The sequence below is a fragment of the Embiotoca jacksoni genome, unplaced genomic scaffold (assembly GCF_022577435.1).
Source record: "Embiotoca jacksoni isolate LCO1_2020_lvr unplaced genomic scaffold, fEmbJac1.0.p SCAF_13, whole genome shotgun sequence".
Lineage (NCBI taxonomy): Eukaryota > Metazoa > Chordata > Actinopteri > Embiotocidae > Embiotoca > Embiotoca jacksoni.
Window position 1 is genome coordinate 6874319 of NW_027185263.1, and position 24244 is coordinate 6898562.

A 24244-nucleotide genomic window follows, 5' to 3' on the forward strand; every position below is an offset into this window, starting at 1 on the left:
TGCAGCCATAGCTGACAGGAAACGGAACTTGTGATCGTCAATTCGATCACTTCTGCAGCACAGCGATATTCGCGGCACAGCAAAACCTGCACCAACTGCTGAACACATCCTGTTTCTGTCTGCCACGATGCCGATGACACTACTTCTGCTTCTCTGTCTGATTGAACCTTTGTTTGCCAGAAAACCTCCAGGTAAGAGCATGTAAAGACGATATATTCATTTTCTTTTAATTATAGGCAACTTATTTTATTAATACGAACTGTTTTAGCCTGTTTTAATGTCAGCAGTCATTTAAATTGCTTTCAGGCTTTTGGCAGATATAATTATATAATTTCATATTAGGTTATCCTGATTTCAATAATAACAATAATAATAATCCATAATAAACAAAAAATAACTTTACAATGTGGATTAGGCCTGTACGTATGACTGATTTTACCTTTATATTTGGTAAATTTTCCCAAAATGAAGCCAACATTAGAAAGGGAGAGGGGGCACAACTGCCTTAACATATGATTAGACCTTAATATTTTCAATAATTACTATTATCAAATGGAATTAAATTGACTCTTTTTAAGGAAGAGCCCTTCTTTGTTGAAAATGCCAATTTCGCGTAAATTCCCCTTGACGTGACTACACTTCCTTATGTGTGTGCGTGCAGGCAAGTGGGTGTGTGCGTGTATGTATGTATGTATGTGTGTGTGTGTGCATGCGTGCATAATGTTGGTAAATCACGGTTTCACAACGTATTTTCATCGCGAAAATATTCTATTGGGTCTCACCGCTCCTGTTTCTGACAGATGTGGACTGTTTGGTGGTGCAGCTGGAATATGTTCACTGTATCTGGGATGCAAATGAGACACCAGAGGTCAATTACACCTTCTCCAGCCGGTTCGTAATTGTTAAAAAGAGCACTAGCAATCCTTGCCTCTTATACAGTGAAGTAAATAATGATTTGATCCCTTGCCGATTTTGTAAGTTTACCCACTGATAAAGAAATGAACGGTCTATAACTGTAATGGTAGGTTTATTTTAACAGTGAGAGACAGAATATAAAGAAAAAAAATCCAGAAAATCACATCATATAAAAGTAATAAATTGATTTGCATTTGATTGTGTGAAATAAGTATTTGATCCAGTGGCAAAACATGACTCAGTACTTGGTGGAGAATCCGTTGTTGGCAAGCACAGAGGTCAGACGTTTCTTGTCGTTGGTCACCTGGTTTGAACACATCTCAGGAGGGATTTTGGTCCTCTCCTCTTTGCAGATCCTCTCCAAATCCTTAAGGTTTGGAGGCTGTCGCTTGGCAACTTGAAGCTTCAGCTCCCTCCACAGATTTTCTACGGGATTAAGGTCCGGAGACTGGCTAGGCCACTCCATGACCTTATTGTGCTTCTTCTTGAGCCGCTCCTTTGTTGCCTTGGCCGTATGTTTTGTATGTGCAGGTCTACAATCTTGTCCCTGACGTCCTCAGACAGCTCTTTGGTCTGCCCATGGTAGAGAGGTTGGAATCTGATTGATTGATTCTGTGGACAGGTGTCTTTTATACAGGTAATGAGTTGAGATTCTGAGTACTTTCTTAAAGCGAGAGGACTAATCGAACCGGTCTGTGGGAGCCAGAATTATTGCTGGTTGGTAGGGGATCAAATACTTATTTCACACAATCAAATGCAAATCAATTTATAACTTTTACATGATGTGATTTTCTGGATTTTCTTTTTTTATATTCTGTCTCTCACTTGAAATGAACCTACCATTACAATTACAGACCGTACATTTTTTTGTCAGTGTGAAAACTTACAAAATCGGCAAGGGATCAAACAATGATTTTCTTCACTGTAGCTGTTACTGCTCTGTGCATACATGTGATTTATCATGTCATTACTGAGGATGACAATTATAGGTTTGTCTTGCATTTTCTGTAAATAGGAATAAGCCACTTGATCACTTTAACTAATTTTTTTTTTATGCTGAATATCAACTCATCAAGTCTTTGACCTTTTATGGGCCTTAAAACCATCACCAAGAAATGTAAAACTTGTGGCAACAGATTATGTTTATCTTAACTTTTACCAGGATGTGTCGTCTTTTATGTTACCCGTAAGCAACATGGTAACTAATATTGCCACTGCAGATTATCTGATTATCAAGTGATTCACTTTAGAATCCATGATAGCATAATTTTCTTCGTGCAAATTATGAAATTGTTATTTATGTACAGGTTCCACCATGACAAAGTGAAAACCAACTGCACCACCTATCTATCAAAGAACGGTGTGATTACTGGATGTAATCAGCCCTACAAGGAAACCAAAAGGTTCAGTACATTTTACGTCGATCTGGAATATGGCAACGAAACCTTTCGATCACAGCATGAACTTAAAAGCAAAGGTATGCACATTCACTGGGGTGGAACATAACATTGGACAATATTATTCAAACTAATGTCATTCTTAATTTTATTTGAGGGAGATATGTTTTACACCTACTGTTGCAACACAATTCCAACTCAAATCTATGATCTTTATATCAAGAAGGGAAAAACTATGCTAAAATGATCAGGCCATAAAATATAAACGTAAGCTCTGTTACCTTGCTGTCACATTCTCTATCACTGAATGTCTCTCATCTTCAGTCAAGTTATATCCACCAACCAACCTGACTATCAAGAATGAATCCGACTCCAACCTGTGGTTGTACTGGAACCAGACTGCTTCAGAATGTGTGGAGAGTGAAGTCCGCGTCACGACAAACACCAAGACAAGCAGAGTAGGCAATGCGAGTGAACACAAAAAAAGAGATGTTTTCATTTCTCATCATTGTTTTTCAATCTTTGCCTCTTGTTTGGTCTTTCATTCTTAACCTTTTGTCATCTCCACTCCGTTTTATTTGCCAGGTTCATGAAGTTAGTCGTGGGAGGCAGAATTACTGCATCAACTGGCCCTCCAGCACTTCTCGGTATGAGCTGCAAGTGCGCAGCAAAATGGGGACCACATGTGGGGAGTCTGAATCCTGGAGTGAGTGGAGTGACCCTGTGATTTGGGGATCCAACAACGGCACAGGTAAAATTAAAAAATGTCTGCTTTGCAAAAGAGCTCTACCAATCCCTGACTCCCATTTGCAACCAATAAAAACTGAAACATTTCCTATACAATCAATAATGAGGGCAATTTTTCCAAAATATTGTATTGTACTTTATTGTTATAAAGCAACTGGCATGACCACTAAACTGTTGCTAATCGGCTGTGCAATGCTGCAGATAGAATTTGGTTCGATGACTTAGTTTTCTACAGTCTAAGGGTTCAAATTTGCATCTATTGAGAATAAGGTCATTCACTTTTTCACAGAAGCATTGATGGTTACAAGTCAAAAGTGGGTCTAACTTTGCTGCCACTTTATCAAAGGTAAAAGATTAAAGAGCAATTACAATCCACATCTCTTTACCCCCCTACAGAAACGAATCAAATGAATGGTATCATGTCTGTGTGGATGCCTGTGCTGTGTGTGGTGGGTGCCTTCACCCTCCTCCTGCTGGTCTTGATGTTGTTGCACCATGAAAGGTGGGTTGACCGATATGTCATATAAATAGTGTCAGTTGTGTAAGAAGTAGTCCATTAAGTAAAGTTCCCATCCAAAAAAAATCTATTTGAGTAAAAGTACAGAAGTAACAGCAAAATATAGTTAGAGTATTAAAGTAAAAGTACAGTTTTGGTCCTGCTGACTGATATATTATTACACATGACATTATTGGATTATTAATAGGGAAGCATCAGTGTATGAGCAACATGTTAGGGAGCTTGGACAACTATATATCCAGTTTTATATCCAGGGACAGCAGATAAATGTATGGGTTCATCAGATGAAACAAAGTTCTGATTCACAAATTTGTTTTCAGTTTTTGGACTTTTCCTCTAATCATAGCACCTCAAATTGAACTAAATGCTTGTTATTTTCATCACTGAATGATGTTCACCATTATTTCACACTATTTTTAATAGTCTGTAATATGCTGTAGAATGTTAACTGTTTAAAGCAGCTGTAAATGTAAGTGATGATGGCAAAATATTCACATTTAGCCTCTTTCAATCATTTGACATTCAGTTTGCTGATGTTTTATGGCAAAAGCTAGGTCAACCACAGGCACATGCAGACGGCATTAAAAAAAAAATCATCAGTTTCATATCCTGACCTCACTCAACGATGGCACAGCAAATGAAAGTTAGATGGAGCTGTTCTTATTATTATCATCTGACAGTGAAAATGTCCCCAACTCCCACACAGGCTCCGAATCATCCTCATCCCCGTGGTTCCCAAGCCATCCCTCATCCCTCATGACATCGAGGTTAGTAGCATCCAGAGCGCTCCCTGAAATTCACAGTCACACAAAACATTGGTGTTCAGGTTGTCATTGAAGCGTTTGAAATAATTAAATGATAAGAGTTAGAGCTGCAGCTTGTGGATATTTCACTGGTCAAACTGGATTTATGAAAATTGGGATTTAAATTTTGACTTAATAATGATGCTTGAAAAGTCAGAGATCAGCAAAGTGATTACAATTCATGAGGAGAGAAGTATATGAATGTCTGTAACACATTTCATGGAGATCTATCACATAGTTGTCGACACATTTTATTCAAAACCACAAATGTGAACCTCATGATGGCACAAGAAGAATGGTCAAAGAATTGCCCAATCATTAGTTTACATCTTCTGGGAATGACAGATGTCTGAACAAAATGTCATGGAAACTGGTCCAGTAGTTGTTTAGATGACTCTGTTGACCGAAGAGGTTGGCCAATCATTTTGAACCGTGCTAACAGGATGGCTAAAAACAGAAATACTGTGATCTTAAAATGACTATTTATTATAAATAAACGAGTTTCAATGAATTTAGTGAGCAACTGGTATTGACAATCAAGTGAAGTGACAACAAAACAAGTCATCCCCCTCCCCCCTGACCCCCCTCCTATTTTTTTTTCAAGGATTGGTTCCAGTTCTCAAAAGGCCTGAAAGAGGGTTTTAAATCTGACTACAATGAACGTGCCTGCATTGTCCGCGAGTATTGCCACGTCTCCCAGTCTGACAACGAGAGCTCTGACGGCTCCACCTTCTCCGTCACCACCGATCAAACCGACTGCTGCACCTCTGTGGTTGTGAATGAAGCAGAAGACTTGTCTGCCCCCTTTTCCTCCTCCACCTCCTCAGTCTCGTCTGAGGAGAACCAGCAGGTTTCCGTTTAGTCAGGGTTGGGTTCAACGATTCAGGATTTCTTATACTGACTCATCTCCTGCTCAACTGTAAGGACGAGAAAATGGGTAAATGATGAATGGTCAAGAAACCAGATTTGCTTGAGGCCCTTAAAAGCAAACAATTACATTAAAGCTATTGATTAATTAAAACGAATCAAACCCCCAGATAGACATTTTATGGGTAAAGAAAACAAAATTCATCAGTTTAAAATCTCATTAATATGCCTGATCCTATTACGACAGGGTCTGAGAGCTCCTGGGATCTACCTGGTAGATCACAATCTCCTGGTTGGAGACTCCTGCATCAGAATATCTTACCACAAATATACTCAGAACCACATTTCTATATCTATTTGCACCTTTGTCCACAAAATGCAAAGTGCTGATAAAGTTACTAGATATTTTAGGTATTTGTTCATCACCATTTTGAAGCACCAGCATTTTCTCTACCTTACATTTTTCACTTTATCAGAAGTCTATTGATTTTGCTAAACAATTTAAAGTTTTTTTTTTGTTTTGTTTTTTTAACCCTTTAAAGAGAGAAGTTGCAAATGTATCACACGTCTAAGCTTCATCATTGGGTCTGTTTTTTACCAGCTGAAATCATGGAGTTAGTGTTCACTTCAGCTGCATTGGAGCTCTGACTTACTTATGCGATATTTACTTATAAGTGGTACAATATATTTTCCATTAATGTTACCATTTAAGGTCTGGACTTAAGAGGGCATGAGGAAAATACCATCTTAAAAACTGTCACTGATCTAAACCCCTCTCTTTTTGATAACAGGGAATGTAATTTGGACGAGGACGAGCCACACAAAAATAATTCTCGGAACACACGTATCAGCATAGCAGGACTTCATTCTTTAGAACATTTACATTATATTTTAAACCCTGACCTCTTATTTTTCTTTATCTGCCAATTTTTATTTGTATTCTTCTTCTTAAACTGAGCTTGGCAATATGATGATAATGATGATGTGTATGTAGTATATCTAGTTTTCATATATTTGAACCTTTTTGCAAGACATGTATACAAGCATAAATCACAAAATCTTAATCCAAATACTCAATTTATATTCTGCACTATAGGATATAGTCCGCTTTGCAGGCTATAGCACTGGAGATATGATTTTATAATTAAATAATACGTTTGGAGAACTTGACTTACTCAATAATTTTTTTTTATTTGTTTTGTGACATGTAAATGACCACTGGTATAGCTCTGTTAGTATTACATTAACCCATGTGTTGTTTCAGTCTTGGATGAGTATCTTTAACAATATGTATTACTCAGCTATTTGTGTTAATACTTTTTGCTAGGAGTTTGTAACATATGAGAAATAATTTGCCAATGCCTACCAAATCATGATCGACTAAAAAAATACACAAATTAACAAAAAATGCTGTTGGCCTATTTGTACCACTGGGATTGCCAAATCTACAAAATCCATCCATATCCCTTCAGAATTATTACGTAACAGCATTGTTCCCAAATTGAGGGTAAATGCCAGATAAAGTTATAATCTGGCAAACCAAAGTGTGCTGTTGTTAAGGACTTCCAATTGACCCCAAAACATTCATGAATGGTTTGTTTTGCATGAATAAAGCCAGTAGTGAACTACTTGCCCTATTAGAAAGTAACACAACATGATCAATACCCAGATGATACTGGACTCCTGAAATGATATCACTCATAATTTTTGTGTTGTTATCCACCTGAATATAAATATATTTTTTTTAATTATTATTATTAATGTCTCATTTCAATTTATTGGATGTTTTTGTAACCTGCTTTTTGTGTGTGTGTTTGTACCCTGTTTCATTTGCTGATCCAGCTTTATTTCCCCTCATCGTTTTTTTTTTTTTGTTTTTTTTTTTTTTTTTAAATAAATAGGCTACATCTATCATCTAAAAAAAACAACAACAACAAAAAAAAAGTTCAGTCCCGTGAATTGAACATCTCGCAACAGCTTTGACACGAAGGCCGACGACGCGGTGCTGCTCTCTCTTCTCCGCCTCGTCCAGTTATCTCGGTTGTCCATTAGAGGGAGCGCGGAGTGTCCCGCACAGTACGGAAACTGAGTCAACGCATTTTCCAGATTGAAGAAGGGCAGGGCGCAGGGCGGCTGGCCCCCGCAAGAAGAGAAAAGCGATACGAGTCAGCTGCCTTCTTCCCCCCCGTCTGAAACCGAAGCAGCTTTAAATCGCAAGTCAATCGATGCCTTTCAGATGAGATTTAAGACTTCGCCGTGTATTTAGTTGGTTTGACGCTGAATTCTCCGCTGGTCGTCTCTCCTCTTCCTTCCTTCCTTCCTTCCTCTCCCCCCCCAACCCTAACCCGCCACCCCCCCCACCCCAAAAAAAAAAAAAAAAAAAAAAAGAAAAACATTACATCCGACAAGATGTCAGATCCTGTGGTGGCCGACACTCGCCGGTTGAATTCCAAGCCTCAGGACCTGACGGACGCCTACGGGCCCCCCAGCAATTTTCTGGAAATAGACGTTTATGATCCGCAAATCGTCGGCGTTGGACGGAACCGTTACACAACTTACGAAGTTCGCATGAGGGTAGGTGTTTGTGGGGTTGTTGTTTTTTTTTTTGTTTTTTTTTTGGTATCTGCTAAGCTAACTAGTAATTACAGTGTTGTTGCTAGCCACTAGCACGCTTTTTTTTTTAGCCGCCGAAGTTACCACGGGAACCGGGCTGTGACGTTGACGTCACGCGCCCGGAGAAGCCCAAGGTAGCGCGGGAGTACAAATAAATCCAGGACCGGGGATCCGTCTGCGGCCTTGCGAGTCGAGGAGGAGGGGAGGTGGTGGTGGGGGGTGGGTTTGTCTGTGATTTGTTGACTTAGTGGCGCGTAGAAGTTTCATGAACGTACGCGGTTTAAAAAACACATTTAAAAAAAAAAAATCAAGTAAATTTTAAGTCTTTTATACTAACTCCTGTGCGGTTAGCTCGTCCGCGTTCAATTCAATGAAACGTAAAGCTAACCGCTAGCGTTACTGTCAACATAATAAAAAAGAAAAAAAGGACGAGCTAAATTAACATCGTCTTCGTATATAAACGTATATAAATGTGTCGATGCGTGTATCAAACGCAGCCAGACCGGGTAGTACTCTTTGAATGGCGTTAAACATGAAGAGAAGAATGACATTTTAAGCTGTGGAGCTAAAAAAAAAAAAAAAAAAAAAAAAATGAGCAACGCTTAACAATTTCGGTGTTTTTTATGGAAACGGGGAGAAAAAGACACTCTGGAAAAGTTTGGCACCTAATTTATGGAGCGATCGTTCAATAAGAGCGAGTGATATCGGTTCTGTTTGAAATAAATTCAGATGCATGTTTAACTTCCTCGTTTGGGAGAGAGGTCAGTTCAACTTAATAAACGTGCGAGATAGAAAATCACTTACACAGCTCGTTTTTTGTTTTTTTTTTGAAGGGAACGGGTTCAGAGATCTGATGCTGACACAGTAAGACACAGTCATTGCGTAATTGCTACTTACCAGGCCCCGTCTTGCCTACAAATCCTCATTTTGTAATGCAGCTGTCTCCCTGGAGAGTTTGCTCACCACAATATAAACAAGTTGCTGTTCCCCCCCCCACACTTGAATGTTTCTATTCAGAAACAACTCTCAGAGAGCCATTGTTTGGTGTTTTACCTTGTGAAGGGATCACGTAAGGGCGGTTTAGTAGTTTGAGATAATGGCCCTGTTTACAATTACATACAAATCTAGTTAACAGTCGAGTTAACAGACTTCAGAAAAGCTTTCTGTAAAAAAAAAAAAAAAAAAAAAATCCCGTCATGTGAGGACTGCCCACATCTCTTTTTAATTGTAAAATTGAATATGACATACCATGTGATGTGAAGATTATTGGCCTCTTTGAATTTTTAACCTTTCACCTCTTGCTGACGTTCAGTAAATCGTAAGCGTTGCATCAACGGCCCATACAGTAATAATGACGCAAATAGTCATTAGTCTTGCAGCAGTAGATGCAAAATATTCAGGGTTAGCGTGTCATCCTAATTGTGGACTTTTATGCCAACAGTTTAGTCAACTATCAGCAGTCAGTCACAATAGCTGCCAGTTGTTTATCACGCCTGAGTATTTACGCTAAACCTTTTTTTTTTCCTTCTCTTCATAGACAAACCTTCCCATTTTCAAATTGAAGGATTCCTGTGTGAGAAGAAGATACAGCGACTTCGAGTGGTTAAAGAACGAGCTGGAAAGAGACAGTAAGGTGAGTAAAGTCGAATGATTTGAGCAGCCCCGGTGCAAACGAGTAGTTGCGATGATCTGATGAGTGATGTTGTCATTGTTACAGGTGGAAAAATAGGATCCTGTTCATTATGTAAAATAGGAACTGCATTTTGCTGCAAGTTTTGTACTTGTGTGAATATAGCAAAAGAAATTAAATGTGTGGAATTATCATACACGTTTACATGCACAAAGCTTCTCAATAAGCTTATTATGCGAGCTCAAATTCACTGGTGAGAATGTCTGTCGTGTGGACTTTATAGAACAAAATAGTGTGGCTTTTTCCCCATTTATTTGTGTTGACCCCCGCCCCCTACAGATTGTAGTACCACCTCTGCCGGGCAAAGCCCTGAAGAGACAGTTGCCATTCCGCGGAGATGAGGGCCTTTTTGAGGAGTCCTTCATAGAGGAGCGGCGATCGGGCCTGGAGCAGTTCATCAACAGGTCAGCCAACTCATACCAGAGTGTACATACCAAAGTGGTTTTAGGTGATGAAAATATTTGACATAAGTAAAATGTGGTGAATGTGAATTGTGAATTGTCATGGTTATCTGATAACAGATCCACAAGACTGATGTGTATTATTCTGTCGCAGAGCTCTGTGGGTAAAGCATGTGTCAAAGCTGTTGTTGTGTTTGCAGCCTCAACATTTCTTGGCCTAAACAGAAATTTACTAGAGTTAGAAATTGCCAAAAAAAAAAAGTTGTTGAGCCCTGCACAACAAGCTAAATCTAATCTGGTTCCCGGAAAAAGGAACTCTTAACTATCTCAACCAGGTCAACCCAAAGGAGCACGCACCTACTATCGCTCATTTTAAATGCTTCATGCAGACTATTGAAAAGAAAGGATAGTTGAGTGAGTCTTGTCTATTGTGTGTCTGTGTGTATGTTCCTGTAGAATTGCAGGTCACCCCTTGGCCCAGAACGAGCGCTGTCTTCACATGTTTCTGCAGGAGGAAAGCATTGACCGCAACTACATTCCTGGAAAAGTACGACACTAGGGTTACTTAGGGAGATGGGCAGGTGGGGGTTAAACTATGGGGTTGTAGACGGGGCTGCATTTTGCCTTTCTCTTCCCTCACGACTTCTCTCAATCTCTCTTTCTGCCTCCTCTCCCCCCCCCCTCCTCTCTCTCTTTCTTTCTCTCTTTCTCTCACTCAGCATGTACCATTAAATACTCATATTCACTTTAGAAAATGTTCTTGTGCTCTACATGAGGACATGTTGATAAAGAACACTCTGTGACTCCTGTCTCCGGTGTGCATTTGTTTTACAACTACAGTAAGGAACACTCCCTCGGTAGTTGGCAGTGCATTGTGAATATTTGGTTCTTAGTCACAGTTTTCCGGAATGAAAATATTGTATAATACGTTCAGACTTTCCCCGATGAGTGTCATATATTCATGATTGTACTATAATGTGAATAAAGTAGAATAATGTCTAAATATGTGTGCCGACGCTAATGTGTACCATAGGGATGCATGCAATCTGTAAATGAGAGTTCTGACCCTGTTTTGTTCTCTTTTTTTTTTTTTTTTTTTTTTTTTTTTTAATGTTTTTTTTAGGTATGAATGAAGTAAGTTTGCTTTATTTGATCATGTCTCTTAAGAACTTTCTGGAAGTTGCTGCATGGGCACTGCAAAGACCAAAGGCGATAGTTCACAAGTACTTGAGTAAAACAATGCTAATACCATATATGAATGAACACTGAGATCTTTCGGCATTCTGCCATTTTACCTTGTAAATATGCCACACATAGTCCCCCTGGTTGTACAGAAAAACAACCGGTTATTCCCCCCAAAATGTTGGAGTGATCATGGTGTGTTGCAAAGGGGAAACATTTTGCAAGCCAGTTTTGCATTACTTTGTTTTCCAGCATGTGGATAAAGTTAATATAAATCAGTTTTGAATTGAGTGTATTAAAACTGATTAGCTGCTTCTCAGAAACTGGCTTGCAGAAGTTTTTCATTTCAGTGGAAAAGACAAACCACCTCTAGTGTTTTTGAGTTCTGTGAACTATTGTTTAAAAGGGAATAATTACCCATAATGAGCTCTTTTCTCTTCAAACTAATACTGATACTTTGCCATTATCAACTGCACTAATCATTGGCTGCATGGCACGCTTGCACGCTGTCTTGGCAACATTTTTGTGTTGGTCTCGCTGATCAATTATTTCACATGCCTCTAATCACCATTCATTTGCTTGATCTGTTGATTCAGATCTTTATTCCCCAAAATTCTGATTTTGTTTTCGACACAAAAATGTACGTCTGAAAAACAAAGCAGCTTATTCTACCGTCATGGAAATCTTGATATGTTCAAGTTAAACATTGCATTTCGAGTCTGCTAGTTAACATGAAACATCAACAGTTCATTAGACAAACTTCATGTCTAATGAATGAAATCAGTAGAATTGAAAGTCCATACATTTAGCAGTTTTGAAAAAAAAATACATTGTTTTCTGCTTAATTGGTCACAGGCAAGTCTTGAAACACAAATAGCGTCATGGAATTTTTGCAAAATTAAATATGTGCGTTGCACGATGCTTATTAGTGACGTCTGCTGCACAGGACACGGCTTTTCAGTTCTGACACCATGTTCCGAAAACTGCACGCAGTCCTGCGTAACGTACCTTTTTTGACTCCGAATTAGATCTGCTGTCACAATGTCTGTCACCTGCATGCCATGAGAGTCCAGACATTTAGGTCCAGAAAGTGTCAATCGAAACACAACGCATGAAGAAAATACTGTAATATTTCTTGCACCTCCTGACGCCAAGTAAAACGTAGAAGTAAACATGTCCAGTGGTGTTCCAGGACGTAATGACACTGAATTCTTTAAAAGAAAAGGAGCTGCTCTACTGTATGGACCCCCCCCCACCCCCATCCCCATCCCCCTCGTGCTCATCTTGTGATTTTATCTGTGAATAATTACGTTAGTCACTAGATTCTGCTTAAAAAGACTCAATTAAAGAGCGCTGAATGTATTGACCTGTAGCTCAAACATGTTTCTATATCATTTCTAATGTTCTTCTTTTTCTCTCTCTCTTTTATTTCAAAGACAGTACAGACTGCTGCACATGCCCCATGTACATTTATTTCTACATCACATCATTATAAAGCTGATGGGAATGTCAGAGCTGATAAGTATCAACGGAGCTAGGAAAAACACTGCTATTGCTCCCTGACAAGAGATCCAATGTATAAATTGTTTGATGTCTTCACTCAGTCATTCCACATACTGTATGTACATTATTTTGAATCGGTAATCAATGAAAAAGACATTTGTTCCATATATTTTCTAGCCATTTTATCATAGAATCTTTTTTTTTTTTTTTTTTTACAGTGATGATTATGTTTTCTGTCTTTAGAATTAATTTGATCAGTTTAAAAAAAAAAAAAAGAAAGAAAGTTACATCCTGCCTTGATTGGTGTTTTCTTTTGCTATAACGAAGATGCGATTTTTGATGATGACCTCCCAAAGTCGAGCAACATGTAGCATCATGAAAGAAAAAAAAAAAAGACAGTGACCAGTTATACCAGTCAGTATATTTTCCCCCTGAGTGTTATGCTCTGGACTCGCTCTTATATAGGAACTTTTCATGATGATTTGTTTGAACTCTGCCGTCTAAGTTGCGTCATCACGCCTACATTTTGGCTGTTTTCAAATCGGCTATTGGGAATGTTAAGTTAAGCAAATAACCATATCTAAGCACTGTGACAAGAGGTTCATTATATGAACAATATTTCATTGTTTAAAAGGCATAATCAGCATCTGGTTTATTGATCTACAAAATGAGGCTTTTTTTGTGCTTATTTTCAGCTGTTTTATTCTTTCTATCAATATTATTGTGAAGTGTATTAATACATGCTATCATTGCAGTTCCACTAAGGGTGACGAGGAACTTCCTTGTTAATTCTGTCCACCGATTAAATTTCCTGCTGCCTGCTGAGTCATGTCTCCGTTCAGTTTTGGGGAGGAGAGAAATGGATGCAAACATCACCGAGACTCACCGTTCAGTATGTGATTAGAGCGTCACGCTGAGGGGAAGTGAGGTGGATCAGAGGGAGAGTCAGAGGTGCTTGATGAAAGGCTTCAGACTGGCAGGTGACCTAATTTACTAATTACACGAAGAGAAGAAAAACATGGAAGAGGTTGAAAAGTTTCACTGCATTTAAAGCGGACAGTTGTTTTTGATTTGTTTCCTTTCTGAAAGATACTGGTGTGGTGAGAGGGGTTTAACACCGTTTCACTTTGTAAGAAGAAGAAAAGAAAAAAAAAATCCCTTCATTGATTTATTTTTGTTATTGTTTTTTTAAACGGTTAAACTAATGTCCTGATAAAACGCGAACACAATTTCAGCCCTCTTGTACTCTGCGTATAGTGAAGGGCTGTGGAGTTATTTTTATTTTTATTGTTGAACATTTTATCAAAAAAACATGGGACAAATTTTGAAAATTGATTTATCATAGACAACGGTATAAAGTCATTCAAACTAGCTCTGCCTTAACCAACACATTAAATAGCGTCTTGCACGTGGCGTCTATAATAATAATAATAATAATAATAACCATCATCCAATATTGTACAGAATGGGCCGTTCAGTATAATTTTGGATTATACTGAATAATTTTGATGATAATACACACTTACTTTTATTTCAGTAAATATTTGAATTCAGGGCTCTTAAGATAGATCGAGATATCTTTTGACGATAAAACCATTCATTTCTTATTTAAGAAAACAACAGATAAGTAACTGTTAGCTGCTGACTTGTGCTGCAAAGGACTTTGAAAATAGAATATAAATTCAGGATGAGGAAAAAATGGAGGTCAATCTCCTCTTTTCTGACCCCTCTTGAATATCGTGCAGAAATTGTCCCGCGCAGGTGCATTCATCGTCAGCAACAGTGTCCTAAAAACTTACTAGACTTTGCAACAAATGTAAACATATCGATAAGCAAGATTAATCGTAATAAAGCGCATTCAGTACTTATAAAGACAAATATATAATTAGAGTAGCTACGGTCCCAGTGGAGCAAGTAAAAAAATACCATTTGGGGTGCAGGAGGGAAGCATCTAAATGTGGCATTTCAGCAGCAAGACTCCCTCTTTGTGATTCACTTAACATGACTTTTAAACTCCTCTAATCTTTTTCTTGCCGTCGTTGGTGTTCAGGAAATGCAGGGATTAACTGGTGAAGGGAAATTCTGGCCACAGGTGGATTAAAGTTATCCCAGAATAGTGATCTTGTGATGCAGATCTTGAACTGTAGGTGATCCAAAGTAGGCACGGCTCTTAATTGGACACAACCGTGGTTTCCACATGAATAAAAAAAACCAAAATTAAGAACAGTAGATCCATACAGTGCACAACCTGTGTGCCACTGAACTAAGCAACATTCCCTTTAAAAACAAATAGGGAAAGTTCAGTTTATTCATACATTCCTAAATCACGGCTTTTAAGACGGGGTTGTTGTTTTTTTTGCTGACCATTTGTACAGCATGCAAAACTGTCTATTCAGCAGCAGCCAGCAACAGAACATGGAACCCTCATGCACATGGATGCGTACGTATCAGTCGACAGACGCAGAAGTAGAAATATGTATTTGATCTCTACTTTTGGAATTATCACAGGAAATTCTGCTGTTCTGCACATTTACTGCTACTTCAGCTACAGCATACCACTCATAAAGAGTATTAAATTAGTTGTGAGGAATTATTGTCTCGTAAACTTGATAATAATGATGCTTTCACGATACTGTTTGACTCATGAAATGAAAGAATGTGCAGGAACCCTGGGATACATACACCGACCGTGACCTTCCTCCCCTGTGAGCACCGTGACCTATAAAACTAGTGAGCTTTGATGTGTTGGCCCTTGTCCCGAGTAATGAAAGTGGGCAGACAGGATGGACATTAAGGGGCCAAGGCAGAGATTAGGTGGTGTTTTGTTAGCCGCTTTAACTGTGGAGCCCAGTGTGCAGCCGTGACGCTTGTTGTGCTTTCCGAGACACCCAGTTGGGTTAGCTTGATAAAGTGGAAGTAAATTGAAAGAGCAACCCAAAGCAGTGTGACTGGGCAAGCACAAAAGGTGAGACGAGTGGCTACTATAGTACCATCGGAAAAAGTGCAATGGATGGAAAGGGAGAAAATGTACAAACCCAAGTTATCTCTGGTTAGAGTCAAAGGCATGATAAAAAAAAAACAACCCGCATTGAGCATTTAATAGGAACAGAACCAATTAAAAAATAGAAAACCACTCCTTGACACATAAAAAGAACAAACAATTCACAACAACCAGCAACAATTAAAAAGTAAAGAAAAGCACCATTTCATTGGCTTGGCTTGCACATTTACTCACACAGAGAAACCCATTCCTTAGGCCAGTCTAATCCTTCATTTCTCTTTCTTTAGTCCCATCTTCAGTACAGATCTGTCAGATGGACACTTTAAAGAGCTATAAATAAATTCAGACAGTTCAAATTATGTTTTCTGTTTGCATGGCTGCACTAACTAGGCAAAGTGGGCAGGGGCTCCAAAGTCTCCTTTTTATTGTCACAATATTACCCAAAGTGAACGAGAACCTTAAGGTGGGTTAAGTTGTGTAACTGGTCCTGTCTATCTGAGTTGTAGAGGGGCCATGTCAAAATGTACACGGTGCAAATTCCTGAATATTTCTGCTGCCAAACACTTAAAAGAAGACCTGATGAAGGCAGGAACAGAAGTATCAGTACGAACTGTGCTACAAACATTAAACGAGGAGTTTCATGCCCAGAAATTCCATTCTTTGTCAAAAGAAAAAAAATCTGAAATGCCTAAAAAGTTCTGAGAGAGTTTCGTGGAGGGATGAACCTGAATTGGAACTTTTTGAAGTCACAGATCGGTGGTTTGTTTGGTGTAAGAAGGGCAAGGTGTACAGAACCATCCCGATAGTCGACTATGGACGGGGTCCATCCTGTCGTGGAGTTGTTTTTTGTTTTTTTTTTATCTGCAGGAGCTGGTGAACTTGACCTTGTTACGTTCATCTTGGATACCCAGGCCATTTTGAGGATAAATGTTATTCCTTCAGCATACGAATTAAAGCATTATGATCATTGGACGACAATCCTGAGCATCATGTCCAAGTCAGGAATAATTTCTGGAACGTCCTTGTGTGGCCGTCTTTACCACTAAAGATATTTGAAGGGAATTAAATAAAGCAGTGGCAGCTCCGAAACCAAAGACTATCAGTGAGCTTGTGAGAAACTTCTGGAAACCTTTACTGGAGATCATAAAGGTTAAGGGACATTATCATTAAATGTTGATGTGCCATTTTTAGGCTCATTTTGCATCAAACTGCAATGTTATAAAATAAGTTGCTTATTTTGGTCTTTATTATTTACATGCGCGATGTCAAAGAATTTCAGTAAACACGTACGCCACATTTTGAATGAGACTTTGCATGATAACGCTTTAAAGGAGCTGACATGAGCATTTTGGCAAACCTCTTGTCCGTTTATGCAGTTACCGACCCTCTCCTTTCAACCCACATTATTCTGACATCACCACATTACATAATTATATAATGTTTCATGCCTCTGTCATCCACTTGGCCGTAAAGTATACAGAGTTTGTAACTACGGCTAATACCAGCAAAAGAGCGAACAAGAAGCCTCTCTGCTATTGTTACCCAGCAAACCAAGCTGAACGTCGCCAAAAATGACAAGAGTCTAGGCAGTTATAAACTGACGTTATACCTCAGAGGATAAAAAAAAACTTCTAACAAACCTAACAAATACCTCTATAGCTAGCCGTGCAGGGCTTTTCAAACTGGATAAAAATGCAGGTGTTGAATGACTCCTTTCTCCTGTTTTTGCTCGGCGGCTTTCTTGTTTCTTTTCTTCGCTTGGTGTATTTAGTCGTGTAAGCAGTTCTGGGAGCGCTATAATTAATACAGCTTTTTCTGATCAGTACACACTTCGGCTTTCCCATGAACCGATAAAATTACTGTAATGTCACCAACTGATTCGTGAACAGTTATTTTTGAAGCCTTCAGTTTGGCGCTTTGGTTGTCGACATTGATGTCTTTGGAGCCAGCCCCTAGTGGCCGTCACTACAGCAATTTAAAGCACCTTTGCAAAGCTTTCGGACCCAGAAGCTGCAATACATTTTTATTTACAGTTTATGCCATGAGTGTGCACAAAAGACCCATCTTTCTCTTTACTGGATGAACGTGCAGGGCGGATTGTTCTCTCTAATGATTGGATGAGGTAGGACACAGATGCCAGAACATGTTTTCGTTGTTTACTGCGGAGCATGGAGACTGGGAGACCCATGTTACTGAGCAGACACTTTTTTTAATCAGGGATGTAAAGCTTTTTAACATTTAACACAATAATATCGCTTACAGACCCTTTAATTAGTAAGATCCTTTCATCAAGAATAAAATGCTGAAAATCCCACTGCTTGACACCAGCGTGCTCAGGTCACTGAGTACACGTACACATAAAACAAATTGTTTAGTTTCCTCTTCATCTTCTTTTAATCTGCGGAACAAAGCAGCAGCGGATATAGTGCGAAACCATGGCCTATACATAGCTTTTAGAATAAGGCGGAGGGAAGTTCTGTTTTCCATATATGGGCATAGCTACTAAAAGGAAACCACGCGCAGACATCGCAGGTTCTTCTTCGCTCCTCTGCCGTTTCGGTTTCTTAAAACACTCGCGTTGCGTATGTTTGTCTTTCGTCGTTCAATCTCTCCTCGTGAAATTAATTAATGCATCGCAGACGTTATTAGACGCGAACACTTCCTGCGTGCGTCTGTACTTCCATTCATGAGTGGAAATGGCCCCGCCTCCTTCTATGACGTCAGTTTGTTTGTACACATCCCGCCCCTCGCGGCAGATCAAAACCTCACACGCACAACCAAGCGGGATATTTCATCAGCAACAGCACTACAGTCCTCCCATCTGCGTCCTTTCACTACTTCCAACCCCGAAGACATTGAAGGTAACGGCATTTACGTTTTACTGGTAAAATAAAAACATTTTCTTTTAAATCTAAGTCTTGTTTTAATGACATCTTCCACCCCCCTCCCTGACTGTAAGCCTTTACTTACGCAGAAGTTGACTGACGCAATCGTCCTCGTCTGTTGCCGGCGCACAGTTCAGCAGATCATATCGTTTCTTTGTCTTCACTTGGTCGTTTATGTTTTAAGAATGAAAAAAAAAAATAATAATAATGTTCCCAGCCAAGGCGTGACGGAAATGTGGAGTTTTAATCGCAGTACTATACGTTTTATATCGCGGCTCAATTTTATCATTTGAGCGGGGACTCGGGTCTACATCGTAACCCTAACCCGGTAAACGGAGTAGAAACTGGAAACTTAATGACGGGACACCATTGTGGTAAACGGTGAAAATGGTTTTCGTTGTTTTTTTTTTTTTAAATGCAACGTTGGACACGTACCCGTGTAATAACTCGGAGTTTCATTCATTGTTTTGGTCTTAGCCGGGTAGCACACGATGCTAGCAGTGTTTCTTCCAAGGCGTGGGATTACCGTAATGTTGCTTTCAAAGACCCCCAAATAACGCCGAATTGTTAGGATGCCGGTGAATGATTCCCAAAGAAAAACGTATCCCGCTGCAAAACTTGCTTCGTCCCTTTACTTGTATGTTTATTTTTTTTTATTTTTTTTTTTAGCATGACCAGTACCTGCAAAGACTTATGCGATAAATTCCCCTGAAGGAAGTTTTACTCTTTTAGAAAACAGCCCGCAGATGCAAAAGCACTGAGTGTTAACGCCGAGTTTAATAAGTTTGTTCGGTGACTGAGACACACTCGGGTACTACCCCGGTGCATTGGACAGGCACCAGAAAATGTTGCTCTCCAAACTGTATTTTGCAGCTTTTTTTTTTTTTTTTTTTTTTTTTACGTCAGTTATGAATGTACAATATGGGATTACTACGTTTCCGAAATAAATGAAGGCATCAGCAGCACCACGCGAGAGCCGACTAGAGCCACGTAGTTTAGCGGGCGTTGCAGCCGCTGGCAGATGGACTCTTCCAGAGGGGACATCGCCCAACGTGGTCGGTAATGCTCGTCAGTAAGACATATTTTAACCCGATTCATTTGACTTTTTTTTTTCAGTAGCCCCGACATTCGTCATCAAAGTGAGTAATGCCAAACGGGGTTGTGTTTAAACGGCGAGCTGCGTTCAAAGGGTGTCACCATGCTTGTGTTGCATCAGCCGGTTGCCATCTACTCGACTATTACAAATGTAGTGAAATGACTTTGCTCGGCGGCGGGGTTCAGGTGGTTTGATTGAGGGGGGGGGGGGAGGGGGTGCAGCAGGCAGGTTTGTTGGCTGCTGCGTGCCACGTTACTTGGCAGAGAAAACCTCAGGACAGTAAAAAAAAAAAAAAATTCAATGGCATTATTTCCACTTGGCATTTCGATTTTTGCAGATTGTAGTACAATAAAATAAATTGTGTTTGTGTAGTCAGAGTGGATTGTAGTACACTTATAGCTGCCAGTCTCTTGGGTAAACATAGACAACAAAAAAAAAATGTAATTCAGTGCAAAAGCCATGCTTCACAGAGGGTTTTAATGGTATGTTTTTCAGAGGTGTTGGTGCAACTTTATTACCATTTCAGTGCTGTTCAGTTATATTGGGATGTACCTAAGCATTATTATCATTTTTTTTATCAATTCATTTGCTAAAAAAAAAAAGATTGATTAATTGTTTGGTCTAAAAATGTCCAGCAGTGCATCTTTAAATGTCTTGTTTTGTCCTGACTAACAATCCACTACCCAAAGATAATCAGTTTATTTCTATGGAGTGCTAAAGAAGCCAGGAAATATTCACAGTTACGAAGCTGGACTCAGAAGATTTGCTTCTTTAAAAAAAAAAATAAAAAAAAAAAAATGAAATACATCACGCAGTTATCAAAATAGTTTGTCAAATTTCCTTCTCTCAAAGAATTAATAGATTAATCGACTAATTGACATAACTTTGGTTACGCTAAATATTAGAAATGATTATCTGTCTTTTTTTAAACAGCGACCTTCATGGAGGTGACATTTACTGTAGGGCTGTAATGTCAGTTTGAGTCTATAACTAATAAACGATGCCGCTTCATGTTGTGAAGGTATGATAGTCGGTGTATTTTCTGTTCTCCGAGTGATTTGTTCTTTGAGGCATTATTGCATCACTACGTCGTAATCCTGGCGGAGATCCGTTGTGCTGCAATTGTTCCATTTTCTTTGTGCAAATGGTGAAATGGTCAAAAAGTGGAGTTAATTTGGCATGGCAGGAAGGGTGTGCACCACACCCTTATTGTCTACAGCGGAGGGTCGTCGTCTGGATATGTTCTTAGTACAGTTTGGTATCAGTCATGATCAAAACTGCAGATTTTTTAAAAAAAAAGTTTTTTTTAAATACCGTCAGAGAATGATTAAATACCAGAAACGCTACATCTTGGCATTGAAATGTGCCAAGCTGGCAGGTTGTCTGTTCTTATATTGCATAGACTAGTCCATCAGTTCTAATGTCTGTTCATGTTAATAGTGTTGGCATTGGTCATGGGAAAGTGAACAGGTTCTTAGATTGTCACATTCCATTTCACAGCGGGAGCAGTTTTTGGCAATGGTTGTGATGTCCAGCCAGGTGACTTAAAAGGTTATTCAGTTCACTCTCTGCGGTCGGTCTGTCCACACGCATTCACAAAAGCACATACATCCTTTATGTGAAACTGCTGTTTTCCCCCTTTATTCATACAAACATATATTTCTGGATCAAAACAACATACTGTTCGCAACTTCAAACACCTGGAAAACCATTGTGTGATGTCTGAAGAATGGTTCTCCGACTCCGTATGGCCAATCATGATACAGTGTGCCGTCCGGGGTTACGCAAGCTCACATTCTCCTCTTCCAGTGGGTGTTTAGCCCTGCCGGGTACCTCACATGGAGTTCCCTTTGTTCAGCTGCTGGGCCCCATGGATGACTGTACAGTTGTGTTATAATTAGAGATATATTATTATTGTTATTTACAATTTTTTTTTAACAAGAATTATTTTGGATTCTTGTCTTAATTTAGGAACATAAACACAGCATCTTTGTACAGGCAAACATTTGAATATCTGCACATTGGCACATTTTGGCAAAGTGATGTGGCAGATATAAACAACATCCTTTTAAAACTTACTTTCTTCCATTTCTCAATTTGACATTAATAACAGGGCTGCAAAATGGAGAATTCTTAGAATAATTCTGCCTCTTGTTTTGTTCTTACTAAGGGGTGTATTTATGGCTGAAAGCAAGTTTCCATTTAGCCTTGGATAATTGCATTTTTGACAGTTTTACAGCTAAAGTAATATCAGTTTAGTTCTATAACCAGAGTTGGAGCATTGTTATTGTCAACAGTGGCAGTCAAAACAAAGCCATGTGTTGCTTATGTGGATAGAACAAGGAGCAACAACAAGCTGTAATAAGTCTAGCAGGTTTGTTACTTCTCCAAATAATCCTCTTAGAGTCTGTGGCAGCAGTTGCAACAATGCTAAGTCAAGTAACGGGACCATTTATCCCTGAAACCTGTCGGGACCGGAGCACTGTTGACCCGAATCGTCGGTCATAGTCCTCCAGGATAAAGAGCCTTTTAGTCGGACCGATGTTAAAAAGAACAGATTTTTACTCCGGCTGCATCATAAAAATATAGAAAGACAAAACGGAAATCAACTTGCCTCCCATGTCCCCATTGAGTATTTGCTTCCCAGTGGAAGTCTTGCGTGTTCATTTGAATGACGGGAACGTAAAATGGCTGCAGGTGTCACACTGGGCTTTTCATATGGGCGTGCGTAGGCGAGTGGTGTCCTGCCGACGGCACATTCTGGGAGCCCCGCCTCCCAAGCAGCCCGGCACAAAACCTGCCCCACTTACACAAATGGTCACCCACGTGAAAACCACGAGGAAAAGATCAGCAACTCGCCGACGTGACGGAGGAAGCGGCGAGGGTGAAGGTGGCTCGCTTTAATGAGACCACCCTTTGCCGAGGTCATGAAGCAATCAGATGTACATTTCTTGTGACCTTACAGCGGGAGCCGTGCCACAGCTGAGGCGTTTCCCAACAAAGGATTCTTCTCCCGTTTTGCTTTGCCTCAGTTCGTCAACCCGTGGAGGTGTGTGTGTGTGTGTGTGTGTGTGTGTGTGTGTGTGTGTGTGTGTGCGTTGCTGGATGAAACCCCCTGAGGAGTTCACAGCCAGCTGGGCACAGTAGTTTGGTAATAAATGTTTATTGACACAACATCGACGCCCTTAGATCTCAGTTCCTGGTGTACAAGTGGAAAAGGCTACTGGAATGTCACACCAAGCGGGGAGAGGGAGTATTTTCCACCATGTACCAGTTTCCCATCAGTCTTCACAGGGCCGCATGTTTATTATCGCGCCTGTCGGTGCTCTCCGTGTTGTTTTTATTTCATTGTTTGACCGTGTTTGTCCTTTTTTCTCTCAACACTTAACTGTACTTGGCAGGATATTCTCTTTTGAAATGGTATGACAAGAAATACTTTGATCAATTGGTTGTGTTGTTTTTGTGGTATTAATAGAAGACTGTCATTGTACTGAAACATTGTGGGAGCTTGTTTCCTCCTGTTTGCTCAACAACAACAAAAAAAGAAGCCAAAATTAGACTACAACATAATCTACAGTGAAACATTTCTTTTTCTTTTTTTTTTTTAATGGCTCAACTTAAACTTGGCATAAACTAAACTTTTGAAGCTTTTTCAGGTTTTCATTGCATTATTATTTATTTTAGAGGCAGACAGCATCAGAGTCATGTCAGTTTGTAATCAAAAACCTCTCTTTGTTTTAAGTAGTGCTCCGCTGCACTTGTTGTGGTCCCGCGGTCTCCTTTTTCTTATAATCTCGTTTTTTCCACTGGCACTATTCTGCTCTGAGGTGTAACCAAATTTCTTTCTAAAGACGACAGCATTGTCTGTCTTTTCATGTCTTGCGCCCGATTCCATCTTTTACTTGCTGGTTGAAATACTTGGGAGCTTGAATTAGTGTCACCTCCTCGGCACAAATTCAATTTAACTCGGGGAAACTTCTCTTGAACGTTGGAAAAGCAATAGAAATGTTGTGTCATGTTTCATTGCATTGCTGAAGGGATACGCAGACAAGGAGAGTGAAAGGACAGTTTTGCCAAAACCTTTGATCCGGGTAGACGGCCAGACACAGACGTCCACGCTGCGCTGCACGGCCGGCCTGGTCTGTGCTGCTGGGTTAGTGTTTCACTTGGCCTGTTTGCTGGCTGAGCGGCGAAGTGACTGATGTGCCTGCAACGAGAAGGAATCAGGTGTCACTGCATTTAATAGCCTTAGACGTGGTGCAACGTCACCTTTGACGCTGCTTCGCCCCCCCTAAATCCTGACTTCCAGCTCCCTGTTGGAAAAAAACAAAAACAAAACTTAATGCGAATTGTATTAAGTCAAATCATGAAGCATAAGAATAGAGACAGAGAGGATACTTTTCATTATTTTCTAGCCTAATGTATGTTGATTGTTGTCTTTATTTATTTACTTTTTTTAATTAAATCTACCTGATCTCCTAACACTAGGATGTCCTCTATCCTCCACAGGTGAATTTAGTCTTTAGGTTACTGAAAAGCTGATTGTTATCTATTTTCTGTTCTTTCAGGACAATTGAGTTACATTATATTACAAACTCATCAGTAAATCATTGTCACAGTCCATTAT

The 24244-nt window shown here is 39.6% G+C and overlaps 4 protein-coding genes and 1 long non-coding RNA gene across 8 annotated transcripts in view; 3 read left to right on the forward strand and 2 right to left on the reverse strand.

Moving 5' to 3' along the window:
• Nucleotides 1-7000, forward strand: LOC138196227 (cytokine receptor common subunit gamma-like). 2 transcript variants are annotated; one of them, XM_069146066.1, is made up of 8 exons: nucleotides 1-191; nucleotides 801-891; nucleotides 2223-2392; nucleotides 2637-2770; nucleotides 2898-3063; nucleotides 3456-3561; nucleotides 4283-4343; nucleotides 4984-7000. In XM_069146066.1, exons 1-8 carry the CDS (start codon nucleotides 128-130, stop codon nucleotides 5239-5241), a joined length of 1050 nt encoding a protein of 349 aa, XP_069002167.1. In that variant the 5' UTR covers nucleotides 1-127; the 3' UTR covers nucleotides 5242-7000. The 2 variants fall into 2 exon arrangements, with proteins under 2 accessions (XP_069002167.1, XP_069002168.1); XM_069146067.1 differs by lacking the exon at nucleotides 1-191 and having other exon boundaries at nucleotides 824-868.
• Nucleotides 3172-18993, reverse strand: LOC138196230 (uncharacterized). Its single transcript, XR_011178118.1, has 4 exons — nucleotides 18607-18993; nucleotides 13522-13628; nucleotides 5046-5296; nucleotides 3172-4366 (listed from the first exon to the last, which is right to left on the reverse strand). It is a non-coding gene; the product is annotated as an uncharacterized lncRNA (long non-coding RNA).
• snx12 (sorting nexin 12) lies at nucleotides 7325-13460 on the forward strand. 2 transcript variants are annotated; one of them, XM_069146073.1, is made up of 5 exons: nucleotides 7325-7820; nucleotides 9397-9492; nucleotides 9829-9953; nucleotides 10407-10497; nucleotides 12569-13460. In XM_069146073.1, the coding sequence occupies exons 1-5, from the start codon at nucleotides 7656-7658 to the stop codon at nucleotides 12668-12670; spliced, it is 579 nt and encodes a 192-aa protein (XP_069002174.1). In that variant the 5' UTR covers nucleotides 7325-7655; the 3' UTR covers nucleotides 12671-13460. The 2 variants fall into 2 exon arrangements, with proteins under 2 accessions (XP_069002174.1, XP_069002173.1); XM_069146072.1 differs by lacking the exon at nucleotides 12569-13460 and having other exon boundaries at nucleotides 7326-7820; nucleotides 10407-10753.
• The window catches only part of slc7a3a (solute carrier family 7 member 3a), a 13650-nt gene continuing 7813 nt past the window's right edge, over nucleotides 18408-24244 (forward strand). Inside the window, exon 1 of the mRNA XM_069146065.1 lies at nucleotides 18408-18497. The gene's annotated coding sequence lies outside the window, so the exon portion shown is untranslated. The remainder of the gene's footprint in view (nucleotides 18498-24244) is intronic.
• Nucleotides 21714-24244, reverse strand: part of LOC138196228 (ras-related protein Rab-39B-like) — a 22539-nt gene continuing 20008 nt past the window's right edge. For both annotated transcript variants that reach the window (XM_069146069.1, XM_069146068.1), the window contains one exon: nucleotides 21714-23824. In XM_069146069.1, the coding sequence (XP_069002170.1) occupies nucleotides 23780-23824 (45 nt within the window). In that variant the 3' untranslated portion in view covers nucleotides 21714-23779. The remainder of the gene's footprint in view (nucleotides 23825-24244) is intronic.